Genomic DNA, 14500 nt, shown 5'->3' on the forward strand with positions numbered 1-14500 from the left:
CTCGAAGTCACCACGCCGGGGGCTGTCACCTGCCCCGGGACGCAGCCTCCCTCCCCGTCCCGAAACTGCCATCCTCCCCCGCAAAAACCGCCCCTCCGCCCGCGGGGGCAGCCGCCCTCTGCACAGCACCCCCCTGCCCCCGGGAATACGCTCCCCCCCCCAGCCCGGGCCACCCCCGTTCCAGAGCCGGGCTGCCGCTAGATGGCACGCCGCGCCCGGCGCAGCCTCCGCGGGGCGGTGCGGGGCGGAGCTGCCTGCGCGGGGCTGCGCGGAGCAGCGCGGAGCGGGGCAGGGCAGGGCAGGGCAGGGCGCGGTGCCCCGCACGGGCTGCGCGGAGCGGAGCGGCCCGGCAATGGGCTCGGCCGGCAGCGGGTAGGGCTAGGGCGGGCGGGGAGGTTGCTCCGCGCCCGCTCCGCGCCCCGCCATGCGCCCCCGCGGAGCCCCGCGCTCCGCCCGCTGAGCCCCGCTTGCTGCCTCGGTGAGGGGGGGGGGGGGAGTGCGGGGAGCCACCCCCTCCCCGCTCCCCCCGCAACTTTGAACGATGATCACAGTCAACGCGGATGGGAAGATAATGGTCAGAAGATGCCTCGTCACCTTGAGACCCTTTAGGTAAAGTTGGTATTTTCCTGTCCCTCCTCCCGGCTCTCCCCCCCGCCTTGCTCGGTCCCTGCGCGGTGGGAAGCGGTTGTCGGAGCACATTTTGCGTGGGGGGGCTGTGGCTCGCCGTGGGGAGGGATTGAGCCCAGATGAGGATGTCAGGGATCCAGGCAAGTTTGCCCGCAGGTCAGCGTGCTGGTCCTGCAGCGCTCGCTGTCTGGTGGCTCCCAGTTCGCTCCTCACGGCTGTATCTTTTGGGGGTTACTTACAGGGCTGTTTGCTGCTGCCTTTTTGAATACGTGTCTCAGAGATGTTGGTGCTCACAGGGCAATCGGTTCCTCAGGTTTAAATCCACTCGTGCTGATGGGGATTTTGAAACGCACCCTGAACTGGCAGCAGGGCTGGCTTGATATCCAAGCCTGAAACCCTCCGGCTCCAGCACGCCTGTGCCCACCTATTGATTTCTTCCCCTTGGTGTAACTCTCCCCATTTTTGCTTCCATGCATTCGCTTTCCCCTTCCAGTCCTTGCTCTCCAGCTTCCTTATGTCACCGAGATGCGCTTTGGTTGCTCTCAGGCTCGAGACATGTGGGAGATACCGGTAACTGCTTGGTTTTACTATGGGGAGAGGAACCAGAAACCCACAGAAGGGGAAAGTGCAGGGGGTGTAAAGCACAGGGTGGGGTGAGCCCAGCCTGGTGGATGCCAGCGCTCCCCGCTGTGTTTGGGGGTTGGGGATCACTGGAGGGATCTGCTTGCTGCCTTCTTGCTTAGCCCAGGCTCCCACCTGGAGCTGGGAAGGAAGATGGGGCTGTGCTTGCGCTGCTCGCTTGTGCTCAGGTTCGGAGATGTTGCCTGCCTCTCCCCTGGAGTCGCCGGCCTCTGTGCCGCTTGCCTGGAGGGATTCCTGCTGCTGGATCCCACGGCAGTGCCCTGGGGCTGGGGGACTGGGCCAAGGCGATGTTGGAAAGTGGTGGTGGAGCAGGGCCAGGAGGGGTCCCCACGGCTCGGGCTTGCTCCAAGCGTGGGGTGGGAAATGACTGTGAGAGAGGTGGGAAGGACACACGCACCCCAGGGGTACGCTCTTTGCTTGGCTGTTTGCTTTCTTAAGTAGGTTTGAAGTCCGTGGTGAGGAAGTGACTGGCCTGAGCACTGCTCTCCTCCGTGCCCTGGCCATCACTCCCAGGGCAGGGGAAGACCATTTTCAGCGGTGACCTGGGATCAGGCTGGGGGAGTGCAGGGAGTGAGTTGTAGGGTCGTCACGATGTCCCACTAGAGATGAGGATGTGCGTGGATGAGGGGTTTGTGATGGTGGGACAGCACCAGGCTGGAGGGTCCCTGGTGTCTATAGCAGAGCACCTGCATGGTCCTGTCTGTGTGCCCTGGGCTGGCTTCTGCTCTCAAACCAGTGTAGACCAGTAAGGGTGCCACTGGAACTAGCACGGTTACCCTGTTAACCAGTTGGGCTTTCCCTGTGTGAGAGGAGAATGCTATTCATGAGACCCTCTCCTACCTGCCCCACAGCGTGCAGCTCTGCATCTCCTCCATGTTGGTGTCATGCCGAGCCTGACCCCTCTATGTCGTGGTCCTGTGTCACCTTGCTCCCAGCCCAGTGTGGGCAAGCGTTGGCACTGTGCCACTCCAGCCGTAACCCAGTGCAAATCAGCACTGCTCCCCTAAAATCAGCACATCATCTTCTCAGCTGATGTAAATCAGGGACTACCTTTAGGAGTGAGAGAAGATACTAGCAATCAGGATGGGTCCTGTAATTTGGGTGCTCGTTGCTGGCTGGGCAAAGCCTCGCTGCTCTATCGAAGCCCATGGTGTGATCCTCTGCCTGGTGTAGGCGCCTGGCAGCGGTGCCATCAGCAAACAGAGAAGAGGAAACCTGACCCTTTGCACCAAAACATTTCATTAAGCACGCTCCAGACATGCTTAGCAAAGCAATGCAAAGCCCTGAGCTGCGAAAGCACCTGCAGCAAATGGGAAGGAGAGGGAGAGAGCAAATCAGTGTAGGAATGGTTTGTAAAAATATCCAAGGATGGCTCTGACTTCATCTCAGCACCACAGGGCATTTAGTTTGTGACAGTGCCAGATTCAGGCAAGAATTCACTGTGGAGCCCTGGTCCAGCTTACCCAGCTCTTGGTTTTGCACAACATGGGGAGTTCAGGCAAGTTTGTCAGCTGGAAGCCAAAGCCAGGCTTTTCTTGTGTCTATAACATTGGCCAGTAAGAGAATTCACTGTGGTCCTCTTTGTGGAGGAAGATTCCTGTGGCTGAGCACCATTTCGACAGTGCCGCGATGGTGTTGGGCTCTGAGCAAAACAAGGTTTGCGGGAGAGGGAGCATCTTTTATTAGCCTGGCTGCTGCTGTTGGAGATTGTGGCTCAGCTTTTGGGATCAAGAGACTTGGGTGTTGAAAACCTGTCTAATAAAAGATATTACCTTTCCCTGTAGCCCTTGGGTTCCCCGTGTACCTGCATAATACTCTCCCCGTAGGTCCCAGCTGGGTGATGCAGCACTGTGTCAGACAGACGCAGTGTCGCAGCCCCGTTCCGCTGGGTGCTGCTGGCCTTCCTCCCCCCATCGCCTCCCAGCTCATCACTCAGACCCTCCTGCCCGCATCCAGCTTTCGGTTCCATGGGCCAAAATCTTCAATGACTGGGGCATCACTTCCAATTTTTACTAAAGACTTGGAGAATTTGGCTTCCTTCTCTTTTGGGCACCAAGCCAGAACCCAGAGCTGTAAACATTTCAGTTTGGGGAGGGTGTGGAGAGGGACTTGGCACCAGAACCATGCCCAGGCGACAAATTAAACGTGATGTGGGATGACAGGCAAAGCCAGCATGCAGAGTAGATGTTATTTGGTCATTGGAGCTCCATGGTCTTCAGTGAGTGAGACTTGATTTTGAGGGCAGAGGACCCAGTGCATTTGATGGGCAATTTGGAAGATCTGGGGTCTGGTATGCTTTACCTCCTTCATGGTATTTGTTTTCTGCACAAGGAGTTTCCATGCAGTTAAGGCTGGGTCAAGCGTTTTTATTCACCTGGAGAAGATCAGCATAAAGTGAAGGAGACAGGGTCCTCAGGCTGAGAGCCCATCCCTGCAACCTCCCTGCTCCCTGGAGCACTGCTGCTGGGCTGGATCCGCTTCTCTCCTAGGCACATTCATTCTGGTTAGGCTCTGATCCCTCTTTTCTTAGGAAAAAAACATCCTGCATCTCCCCCACTCTCTCTGTAATCCAGTCAAAATCAAAAAGGTTTTGTCTCCTAATGAGATGCTAGAGCACAGATCACCTTTGAATCTTTTTCTTTACTTGCTCTTTTTCTTTCCTTCCTTTTTTTCTTTCTTCTCGGTGTTTCACTCCTTGACAGAGTATAATTATGAAGATTAAAATGCGTAAACAAGGTCTTGCATAATGATGAAGATATTGTCAATAGGAGGGGTGAGAGCGAGGAGCAGGATCAGCTCTGATTATTTAATCAGGTGATGCTTTGTTAAAATGCCCCTTGGGGGAAGAGGCAACTGGCAGCAGGATGGGGCCTTTGGGTGGGTTTTGTACTGTGGTGTGCTCCCAGGGAGGACCCTCGGTCCTGGGGCACAGCTGGGCTTTGACCTCCTCCTTCAGCTTGTGCCTTCTCCGCTGTGCTGTTGTCCTCTCCTGCCAGGGAGGTGCCACGGCAGACAGCTTTCCCCCTCTCCTGCTCTAAGGACAAATTCATCCCCCCAAGGCTGAGATGGGTGCTGCAGTCCCTGCCTCGCATTCCCGAGAGTCTCTTCCGGACCCAGCGCTGCGTGGCTGGGCGCAGGATGTGATAATGGGAACGGGCCAATGTCCCCACATCACCCCTTCCCCAAGCAATTTATGGGACACCGCGTTGCTTTGCGGCGTCAGGGGTGCTCTGCCGCCTCTGCAATCAACCCCGTGCCGGAGCTGGACCACAGCTCTCTGGAAACCCTTCTCCGAGGTCTGCTTTGGGAGAGGGGCTGAGGTCCGTAGCCATCTCCACGTGCAGATGCCACAGCTTTGATGGTTCATCAGCATCTGCCGGGGAGGGGATGGCTGTGCTCTGCTGGCGGCTGCTTGTAGGGCATGCCGGCTGTGCCTACAGCCAGACCTTCAGGGACAGGAGGCTGGATTAGCAAAGTGCACGATGCTTTTTATAGCTTGTTTAAACTGCTTTCTGCCCCTCAGGGCAGGCTCATTCAGAAATAATAAAAGGGGCTTGAGCTGCTTCACTCCTGGAATGCCTGCACAGGGATGCCAGATAATTTGAGTGATAATTTGACACTTGAGTGTCCCCTCTCCGCGGTGGGTCAGTTGTCCTGGCGCCTGGCTGCGGGTCTCCAGAAGGGTCAGTGAGTGTTTGCACTGGGTTGAGTGTGCTGCTCACAGAACTCGTTAATGCTGATGAGCCCAGGGTGTTGCTTTTTCTCTTGATTAGGAGGGAGGTAAGAAGAGGATCGGGAGCCGCACCGTGCTGCTTGTTCAGAGCCTCTGGCCAGGTGACCTTGATCTGCTGGGACCCAGCTGGGGATGGGGCAGGGTCATTTCATGGGAGTCAGGGGGACAGACGGGGGTTAGATGCCCGTCTGCGGTGGGCAGGGCTGATCCTCCTTGGAGCAGGCAGAGGAGACCCTTTGCTCTTGAGCTGCTTGATGCTGAGAGCAAAGCTGCCCTGGGTCTGGGGCTCAGGTGTGCATCAGCTGTGTGAGAGCATCATCGGAGCTGGTGGGATGGAGGTGGGGAGCCCATGCGGTCCCGTGAAGGCACCGTGTCTTGCCCAGGAGCCTCTCTGGCCAGGGGAAACCTGGTCATGCTGTGCTGGAGCAGCAGGGACCTGCCCTGGGAGCTCCTCCAGCAGATCTCCTTGGGGAAGCTCAGTCCTTCTTGAGCTGCTTGATGCTGTACTTCAGCTCTGCACAACATCTCCGGTAGCTAACGAGTGCTTTGGAGCAAGTTACTTTATTTGCCAGCCCTTTCCAGCAACAGATAATTGTAATGCTGGCATGTTGTAGCTGGGACTTAATGGCTGGCTCCTAATTCTCTGCCTTTTAACTACACAGTAACGATTAGATGGAGGGCAGCGGCATTCCTTTGCAAGCCTTTCTCTGGAAAAGCCTGGGTTTGGTGTTGGGCAGCTGCGCTGTGTTTCTGTGCGTGGCTCCCGAGCCCTGCAGACAATGCTGTGAACTTGTAAAGGAGAGTTAGCGCTTCCCGTCCTCGGTGGTTTGCTTCCCTTGGGCTCGGGGGTGCTGAGAAATGTCAGCGGGCACCCCTAGGGTCTTGCTCAGCTCCCTATCCCGCACAGGATTTATCTATTTGAAGACAAACCCGTTGTTTCACAAGGCTGGCTGGCAGTTGTCTTGTCTTCTTTTCCTCGAAATTTTCCCTGGGTTTGGCCGGCCGAGATCCCCGGTACGGCCCCGGCTCCGGGAGCTGTTGTGCGCGGCCCCTGGCTGTGGCTCTGCCGCAGCTTTGCCCCTGTGCCTGTTGGAGGAGGCTGCACCTCCACGGAGGCTCGGCGGCACCTCTGAGCAGTGGAAAGAGGCCAGGCGTCTGTCCCTCGGCGCAGCGTGCTCCGTTTGCACGCCGGGGAAACGGGAAGGCTTGGCTTTCTGCTCCCTGACGCACAATAACCCTCCTGCTTGCACGGAGGTGCTGTCTTCAGCCTTTTCATCCCCCTCAAAAAGTTACTGGCCTGAATTTGGCCTGAATAGGAGCAGCGCTGAGAGCTCCTGCCTGTCTCGCAGCTGGAGGTGACCACGAGCTCGGCTGGGAGCGACGTGTGGGTCGGCATCCTGCCCGGTGCATCCCTGCGGGAGCCGCTTTCCTGCCAGCCCGGACGAACAAAGCGGCGATGAGATGGTCCCAGGCCGCTGTGTGTGCGGCTAGCACGGGTCCCTCCTGGTCCTGCTGTGTACGGGGCTGCCCGCGCCGCGCAGGCGATGCCGGACACAATGGCAAATACCGGTGGCCTAGTTACGGGGGAACAAAAGACCTTTTTTTTTTTTTTAAAAAAAAGGTTTATTTTTTAGCTCCTTTGGGAGGAAGGGAAGGTACAAGGTCTCTCCTTTCTCTGGACTCTCCCAGGAGGAGAATGGGTATTGTTTATTGTAGTGGTTCCTGTGGTCTGGGCTGGATCTAGTGGATCGTAAGGGCAGTCGTGGTCTGGCTTAGCTTTCCCACCTACGGTGCACGTCCTCTGCTCCCTCTCAAGGCTGCAGGGGTTTTGGAGGGTGTTGTCAGGCAAAACACCCCTGCTCAGTGCCAAGGTTTGGGCAGAAGCATCTCGGGGGTCTTCGTGAAGCGTGTGTGAGTCTGGCCGTGGTTGGGGTGAGGTACTGGTGTGCACTGGTGAGGGACTGGGGCTGCAGAGATGCTCCTTGTCTGGACTGGATGGGGTGAGCCGCGGGGATGGAGCAGCTGGAAGGAGGCAGGGATTGTCCCGGTTGCCTCTTCCAGACACCCCAGAACAAAGCAGCCCCTGTTGCTGTGCGGAGGGGTTACCCCAGGGGGGCAGAGAGTGGTGGGGCTGTCCCAGGAGCGAGCCAGTTCCTCGTCACACCTCGCTACAGCTCTGCTTTCCCTCCCACAGGATATTCGTGCTGGGTATTGGATTTTTCACCCTGTGCTTCCTAATGACGTCGCTGGGAGGGCAGTTCTCAGCCAAGCGCCTGGGGGACTCGCCCTTCACCATCCGGACCGAAGGTAAGCGTGGTTCTGTGCCTGTCTGTCCCGCGTGATGCTCGGTGACGCCCACGCGCGTGCTCCAGCCAAGCTGACGAGCACCAGGGATGCAGGGAGGATGGTGCTCGGATGCCTCCGTTCCCAAGGCTCCCTCCTGACCCGTTTCAGGGATGTTGGGATGGCTCAGGGTCCTGTTGGCCCTTCTTGCCGTGGCATGGGGCGCTTTGCAGCCCCGTGGCTAAAACCTGACGCATTCGCATCCAGAGGTGTACAGGCACGGTGGGGACGTGCGTGCTGGAGTGTGGATGCTGACCCTGGCTAGCAGCAGAGGGATGGGAAAACACCGGTGACTGGGGCTGACGGGATTCAACCGCTGGCAGTGGTGTGGGTCGTGCGGGCTGCACCCGGTCTGACGTGCTGAGGGTTTGGCTCGCGTGCTTGGAGGGCTCTGTGGTTTTGGGCAGTTTTGGTCCACAGGGAGTGGAAATTGTTCCTTAGGGGTGGGAAAATAAAAGGTCTTTGTGGTTTCATGGAGGTACTGAAATGTAGAAGAGAAATAGTCTGATTTTTAGCAAGCATGCTTTCTGTTACATTTTTTTAAAACACCTTTTTTGGTGAGATATGCAGTCGGCTCAGGAGACAGCTTCTGTGGTGGGAGGGTCGTGTCCTGCCCTTGCTGTGGGACGACGCTGCTGCACTGAATTGAACTCGCCCTGCCTTTCCCTTTGCGGTCCCAGCCTGGAACAGCACGACTGAGTTGCGCAGAGGGCAATGCCCAGCTTGAGCTCTGGTGAGCAGGGTGAGATAGGCTCGGTCAGGCTACTGTGGTCTTCTCCGTACCGAAGGCGTGGAGGGATTTGAGCTCTCCAACCCTGCCCGGAATGAGATTTTTTTGGACATTAAATCCTTTCCTTGCAGTGCTGGAAGAAGTGCTAGTTGCTTTCCTGCAGAAGGAGAGGACTAAAGTGATGGTTTTCAGAAGTTGTATGGTGCTTGTAAACTGCTTAGTTGACTTTCAGAGAGATTAATGTGCAGCCTGCGGCAGCTGGCTTTGTTTTCTCCCCCGTGGATGGAGCACACGGCGGCTGGCGTTTCTCCCCCTGTGCTCCCCTAATTATTCCCATCACCGACTCCATTAAGCCCCTTCTCCAAGGGACTGGTCTTTGGCTGACCTCAGCCTGAGCAGGTTGCAGGATCAGTGCTTTTCGGTATTTTCTGCATGTTTTGCCACGGTCAGGGTAAAGGGTGGGTGCTGTGTCGATGTCCCTGTGCCAAGCGCAGCTCCCGGGGGATTTCTTCCTTCTTGGGATGAGCAGCAGCACCTGAGGAGGGTGGGCAGAAGCCCCTGGACCACCACCTTCTCCAAACTTGGCTTCTGAGGGCGTGGGTCCTGAAAAGATTCCCAAGTTCGGAATAAAAGGTGTCGCTTGTTACAGCTGCTTGCTGTCCCGGGAGAGCCCCCGTGTCCCCGGGGAGTTTGCAGAGAACTAGAAGAAAGGCAAGCAGGGACTGACTCGCTGTGGGACCAGCCCGAGCTGAGAGGTGGCACGGGTCGTGCTGCAAACAGCAGCAAAGGTTTCCAGAAACCTGCCGAAGCCCCTGGTCCCACCCCGAGGACTCTAAGTTGTGGTGAAATGATGGCAACGAGACAATTATTCAGCTGCTTTATGCCCTTTCTGGATGCCTTGGAGTGGAATAGCTTTTCCCATCCTTATTCTTGTCATCGATTTAACCCAGATCTTTGAGCCTGCTGATCCCCATCCTTGCGTGTCTCTTGTTTACTGGGCACAATGTCAGCGCCGTCCTGGAGCTGGATCAAAAGAAACCTCATTTTTCAGGCTCTCGCACCTCAGAATCCTCCACGCTTACTGCTTTAGGTGATTAAATCAGGGTGTGTAAACGGATTCACCTTATTGCATCTGAGCAAAATCTGGCTCTGCTAAGGGGTGTGCTCGAGCGCCTGCCTTGCTGGCCAGGAGAGATGCCCGCTGCTTTGCTCCGAGGCTGCGTGGGTCTGGATGTCCCTTTTGATAACGGCTGGTTGGACTCATTTAAAGAAGAAAACAAATGAATTATGACCTAGGTCCTCTAATTTTTCAAGCTTTTGGTCTCTTAAGGCAAGAGACTGGCTAAGGCAAGTCCTGCTTTGTTAGGAAGCTCAGAAATTCAATGTAAAACCATTTTATTTTTTTTCCTTTATTGGGTGGATTTGCCAAGCAAGGTATTGCTTCCAGATGAATTGCTGCAAATTTGGCTGTTGCTGTGTTTCTTGTTGGGGAAGATTTGGTTCATTTGTCGTCTCACGCACTGTTTTGAAACACGAAGCATCCTCTCTCTGTCTCCGGAGGAAGGATGCCATTTTGGAAGAAGGTTATATTCTTTGTCCCCGGGACTTGGCAGCCATAACCTGAGAGGCTTTTCCTGGCTCTTTAACACCGGGTTCAGGCTGTTGGGGTTCAGCCTTTCCCGTGATACTGGTACGTAGGGACTGGCCGTCCTGCACGGTGATGTAGCTGTTCTCAGCAGGGCGCCCTGCACGCTGCTGCACGGGGTGAGAGACCCCGAAAGCGGAGCAGGACCAAGACCTCAGGGCATGTACAAGACTGGAGCTGGACAGGAGCCGGCCAATGTCACTGCAAACCCCTCTCTGTCACCTTTGAAAGGCTGTGGCTGTTGGGGGAGGCTGGGAAACTCGACTATCGCACCTGTGGAAAGAGGCAGGAGGGATGATGTACGCTGGGCAACCTCACCGGTGCCACTGGGAAATGGGGAGTCAAAGCCTCCGGGAAGCTGGTGAGGTGGGGAAACTCCATCCTTGGAGACTTTCAGAAGCCATCTGGCTGATGGGAGGCTGTGGGCAGCTCGGTCTGACCCCCAGGTCTGCTCCGCTTGGAGCAGGAGGTCGGGGAAGGGATGGCTGGGGCGATGCTGAGCTCACGTGGAGGAGCGCTGAATGCACGTCGAAGTCGGTGCGGGTTGCTGGGAACAGAAATGGCTGTGGTGCTGATTAGTGCCGCAAAGTCTCAATAGGTCTGTTTGAATAACAAACTGGCATTTAATTAACATGCGTTATGGATCCCAAGGAAACCCAAGAAATATTGCTGGCTGTTATCGTTGCCGTTAAGCGCACAATGCTGGTCTGAAGACGAGCTCAAAGGAGCAGGTTAATTTTACTGGGCTGATTAGCTCTTGATGTGAGTAATGGTGGGAATCGGGCCAGCGTTCGCACAAACCTGGACAATTTCAGGGCCGTTGCTTTCGGAGGAGTTATTGGGTGTGCGGCCTCAGGTTTGCCGTGTGTTGAAGCACGGGCTTGAATATCTCCTGGGACTGGGCTCCCAGCGCGAAACCCTCTGGAGCGCACTGGTGGTCCTGCCTGGGGAAGGCGCCTGGTCCCTGCTGCCGCTCTCCTCTCTGCATCGGCTCATTGAAGCATCGGGTTTAACGGGCCCTTTCGAGCATTATTCATTAATTGATTAATTTTGTGTTGCAAGCTGGCAGCATGCTCTCCCCATACACCCTGGCGCGGGCTGCTTTACCAGCGTAGCTGGTGTATTTAGTCGGGTAAGTTTGTGCCCAGCACGTGTCCACTCCTGCGGTTCCTCCCTGGGGGGGGGATCCCGGCTTTCGTGGCTGTTTGCTCTGGTCCTTGTTTCCGCGTGTCCCGCCGGGCTCAGCAGCGATGCTCTGCAAGCGGCGCTGCCCGCGCGTTTAAATGCCTGCAGGGTTGGGGTGGCTGCAAGGAGCGGGGGGGTCAAACCCAGCACCCGAGCACTTAAAAAATCATTTGCATTGGAGAAATCCTGTTGGGTTGTGGATAAGTGGTAAAGCTGACGGGTCGTGGCCCAGTCCAGGCTGGGGCTGTTCCTGTTTCTCCCTGGGTGTCCTGACCAGGCCAGCACTGAACCTCGGGTATTGCAATCCAAGGGGAAGCTTATGAAAACGCCCCAGACTTGCCCAGAGCTTTCCTGGCTTCTGAACTGTGCGAGCAGCCGATCAAGACCAAAATGAAGATAGATGTGAGGCAGGAGCATGGCGAGGAGAAATGGATAATGTCACAGTCCAAAAGTTAATCTCATTTTTAATTTTATTTTTATATGTGAGTCCCCTTCTCGGAGGCTGTCTCCAAAAGCCAAGTTTCTCGGTGCGTGCCAGAAATCATTCCTCAGATGGATTCTCTGCTTGGTGATTCGATGCAGCAGAGGCTTTGCATCTTAACAATAAATAAAAAACCCCTTCTGAAATGCAAGTTATTTTATCCTAATCCGCTGCTGTCAAGTAAACACAGACAAAGGTTCCTTTGTTTTGAAATGGCCACCGAGAGAATTTGTTCTACAAACAAAGATCGAGATAAAAAAAGACAACAGACAAGTCTATAAATTTTGAGTGTGGGAGATGCTTTGGGAAGGACTCTAGACTCGAGACACTGAGTCTTCGGTGCCCTCTTCTCTCCTCTTCTTTAGAATTTAAAATGTTTGGGGTTTTTTTTTTCCCCCAAGCATCTTTCTTTTGGTTTTGTTTTACTGCTGGAGTCAAGCTGTCTTGGGGCAGGGGACTGATCCTGAAAAAGCACCAAAATCTTTAATCGTGGTGCTTGCGGTGCGGCTGGGGAGGGATTCGGCAGCAGTCCCTCTGCTTTTGGCGGTGATGTACATCCCGCTGGTGGAGCTTGCTGCTGCAGGGGATTAGCGGAGGAAAATAGGTTATTAAGTGTTAAAATGCGATTAGATGTGGCTGGAATATTGCCTGCAACTGCTGTAGCTAGTTTAAAAAATGGAAAGACTTCTGATTTCTCCTGCTGTTGATTTCTGTATGGTAGGGTACGAGGTGCTGGAGGAATTTGCTGCAGGTCCAGGGGGGATGTGTAGGACAGGTCCCGATGTCCCGAAATGGCTGGAGCCGAGCTCTGCCCTTGCTGTGGGCTGCTGATTCTTGCAAGAGGGCTCTGATTTAATTTCAGCTGACCTTGGTGGCACTTTAATACGAGTGCTTTGAGTGGTTCGTATAGATATAGATATCTCAGTGCTTGGGGTCTGTGTGCTGCAACAGCAGTTCTCGTGCTGAGGTCCTTGAATCTCGATGCCTTTGGGAAGTGGTGGTTTGCTGAGCACTGGAGTTGTGTGTTTGCTGTTCCCATAACTGTCTTTTCAACCCGTTTTCAAGTGTTTCCTGCCTGGATTGGTGCTCAGCTTGAGAGCTCAGCACCTGCCTTTTTCCACCCCAAAACAGGCTCCCAGCAGCATCTCCAGCTGGTTTCTTGTTGGCGACCACAGTCGGGCTCCTGCGTTGTGTTTCCTCAACCGCTTTGGAAACAGGATCGGTGGGGACAGGGGACGAAGGAAGGACAAGGGTGGGGGAGAGCTGATTTTAGAGCACAGGCTGGAAAACGCAAGTGAGCCGTGGTGAAGCGCATCCTCCGCAAGGCTGTTGCACCCTGTCCTAGGTTGCTGAGATGCATTTTGGGGTCTGATCTCCTCGAGGCTGCGGGACACGGACCCCGATGGGATATTAAACAGCTCGTGGGCTGGGGGGGTTCCCAGTCCTGCACCACACGGGCTTTCTGCGGCTGGGCAGTGGAAACCGCCGTGGCCTGGGGGGACTCTCCTTGCTCTGCAGCACAGCAGAAGTGCAGGAGGCCAGAGAACAGCTTCTGCTGCAAAAGCCGCTGCGATTTGGTCATTCACTTTCATTTTGCAGGGAAAGAAAAATAAATGTGGAAAAGTTACGGAGAAAGCCTGCTGGGGAAGTCCCCCCTTGCTGGGTTGGGACGTCTTGTCCTGGATGCAGGCTGTGGGCGAATCTGAGCAGCGCCGCTTTCCTGGGGCGTCAGAATGGCTCCGTCTCATTGCGTTGGGATACGGGGCTCTCAGGAGAGGTCCAGCAGACAACAGGCAAGGCACGTTGCACTGGGAATGGTGCTTAACATCACCTGGCAGAAATCCTGCCCTGGTCTCCCCAAACCCAGCACCCCTCCTGTGTTCCAGCTACTGGAGTGCTCTGCATCTCCCGCGGCTGTTGCTTGCTCCAGTTCCTGGAGTCTCACCTGTTTAAAGTAATTTCTTCCATCAATGAACACAGAAGAAGAGAGAGCGGGGAGATTGTTTTGGGCTGTGCAGCACAGCTGAATACTTTGGTGTTTGTGGCTTCTGTTTCTCTCCAGAGGGATGCTGGCGGAGGCGGGTGGAGGAGTGGGAATTGCGCTGCAGAAGATAATGGTGAAGGTTGCTCGGGGTTTTGCAGGGCATCTTTGCCGTTCCAGAGTCATAGTACCGTGAAGCAATGGGATCTCATGTTAGTTTAATCCCTCGAACGGCTCCCCGAGGAGTGGAGCAAAGAGGCCAAATAGAAACGTGAGAACCTACATGATCTCCTCGGAGGGGTCCTTTGCTCCTGCTCCTGTCTCTGCTGGTTTTCCTTCTGCTCCAGCAGCATCCCGGCTGGGTTAGCGTAGCCAGGTACTGTTGCCATTTGTTCTCACGGAAGATGCAGAAAGGTCAAGCTCAGATTTGCTAACGATCAGAGTGAGCTTGAAGAACTCTGTTGTCCTCCCTTGCAGTCAGCCGTGCTGGGAGGGGAAGAGAAGGAGGTCTTCGTGCGTGAGCCTGACCCGCTGCTTACCCCCTGCGTGTGGCTCGTGGCGAGGGAGGACAGCAGAGGAGGGGACGGCTTGGTTCGGCTTTGCCTGCAAGGTCCTTGGCTGCGGCGAGGTGCTGCTCGGCCCGAAGGCGCTTTAAAGCAAAACACAGATGTGTTCGTGCCCACATCCCAGTTCCCCCCGTTCTTGGGAAAGGTAATTTCCGGACCCATTTGCAAACTCTGGTCACTGCCACTTGTGACAGATCCCAGTCTGCTCCTCAGTTTTCCTCTTGGCAGTGCACGTAGCTCTTCTGACAGGAGCTTGAGTTGGGCAAAATACCCGAGAGTTGCTTATGGCTTTGGCAGCCCCTTTTCTTACCTGACCTTGCTGGAGAGAGCACCTGGGAGCGAGAGCTTGGGCTGCTGCCTCCTTGAGACGTGGCGCACGAATGTACGGTTCCAGAGATGCTCACATTCCCTTTGCTTTCAAAAAATCATACGACTTACACATTTATCTTGCTGCCTTTAATGCACGGTGAAGGCGACAGGAGAACCGGTTGCAAAGACTCGTGTAACCAAGTGACAGTGACGGGGGAACACGGGCAGAGCGAGCGAAGGAGCCGGGCAGACTCCGCT

General features: G+C 55.5%; 1 protein-coding gene across 3 annotated transcripts in view; it reads left to right on the top strand.

Moving 5' to 3' along the window:
- Positions 1-283: 283 nt before the first annotated feature.
- Positions 284-14500, top strand: part of MGAT5B (alpha-1,6-mannosylglycoprotein 6-beta-N-acetylglucosaminyltransferase B) — a 68626-nt gene continuing 54409 nt past the window's right edge. For 2 of the 3 annotated variants that reach the window (XM_054846692.1, XM_054846693.1), the window contains exons 1-2: positions 284-609; positions 7197-7309. In XM_054846692.1, the coding sequence (XP_054702667.1) occupies positions 542-609; positions 7197-7309 (181 nt within the window). In that variant the 5' untranslated portion in view covers positions 284-541. The remainder of the gene's footprint in view (positions 610-7196; positions 7310-14500) is intronic. The other variant, XM_054846694.1, reaches the window with a different exon arrangement.

This window comes from Grus americana, chromosome 18, assembly GCF_028858705.1.
Source record: "Grus americana isolate bGruAme1 chromosome 18, bGruAme1.mat, whole genome shotgun sequence".
Classification (NCBI taxonomy): domain Eukaryota; kingdom Metazoa; phylum Chordata; class Aves; order Gruiformes; family Gruidae; genus Grus; species Grus americana.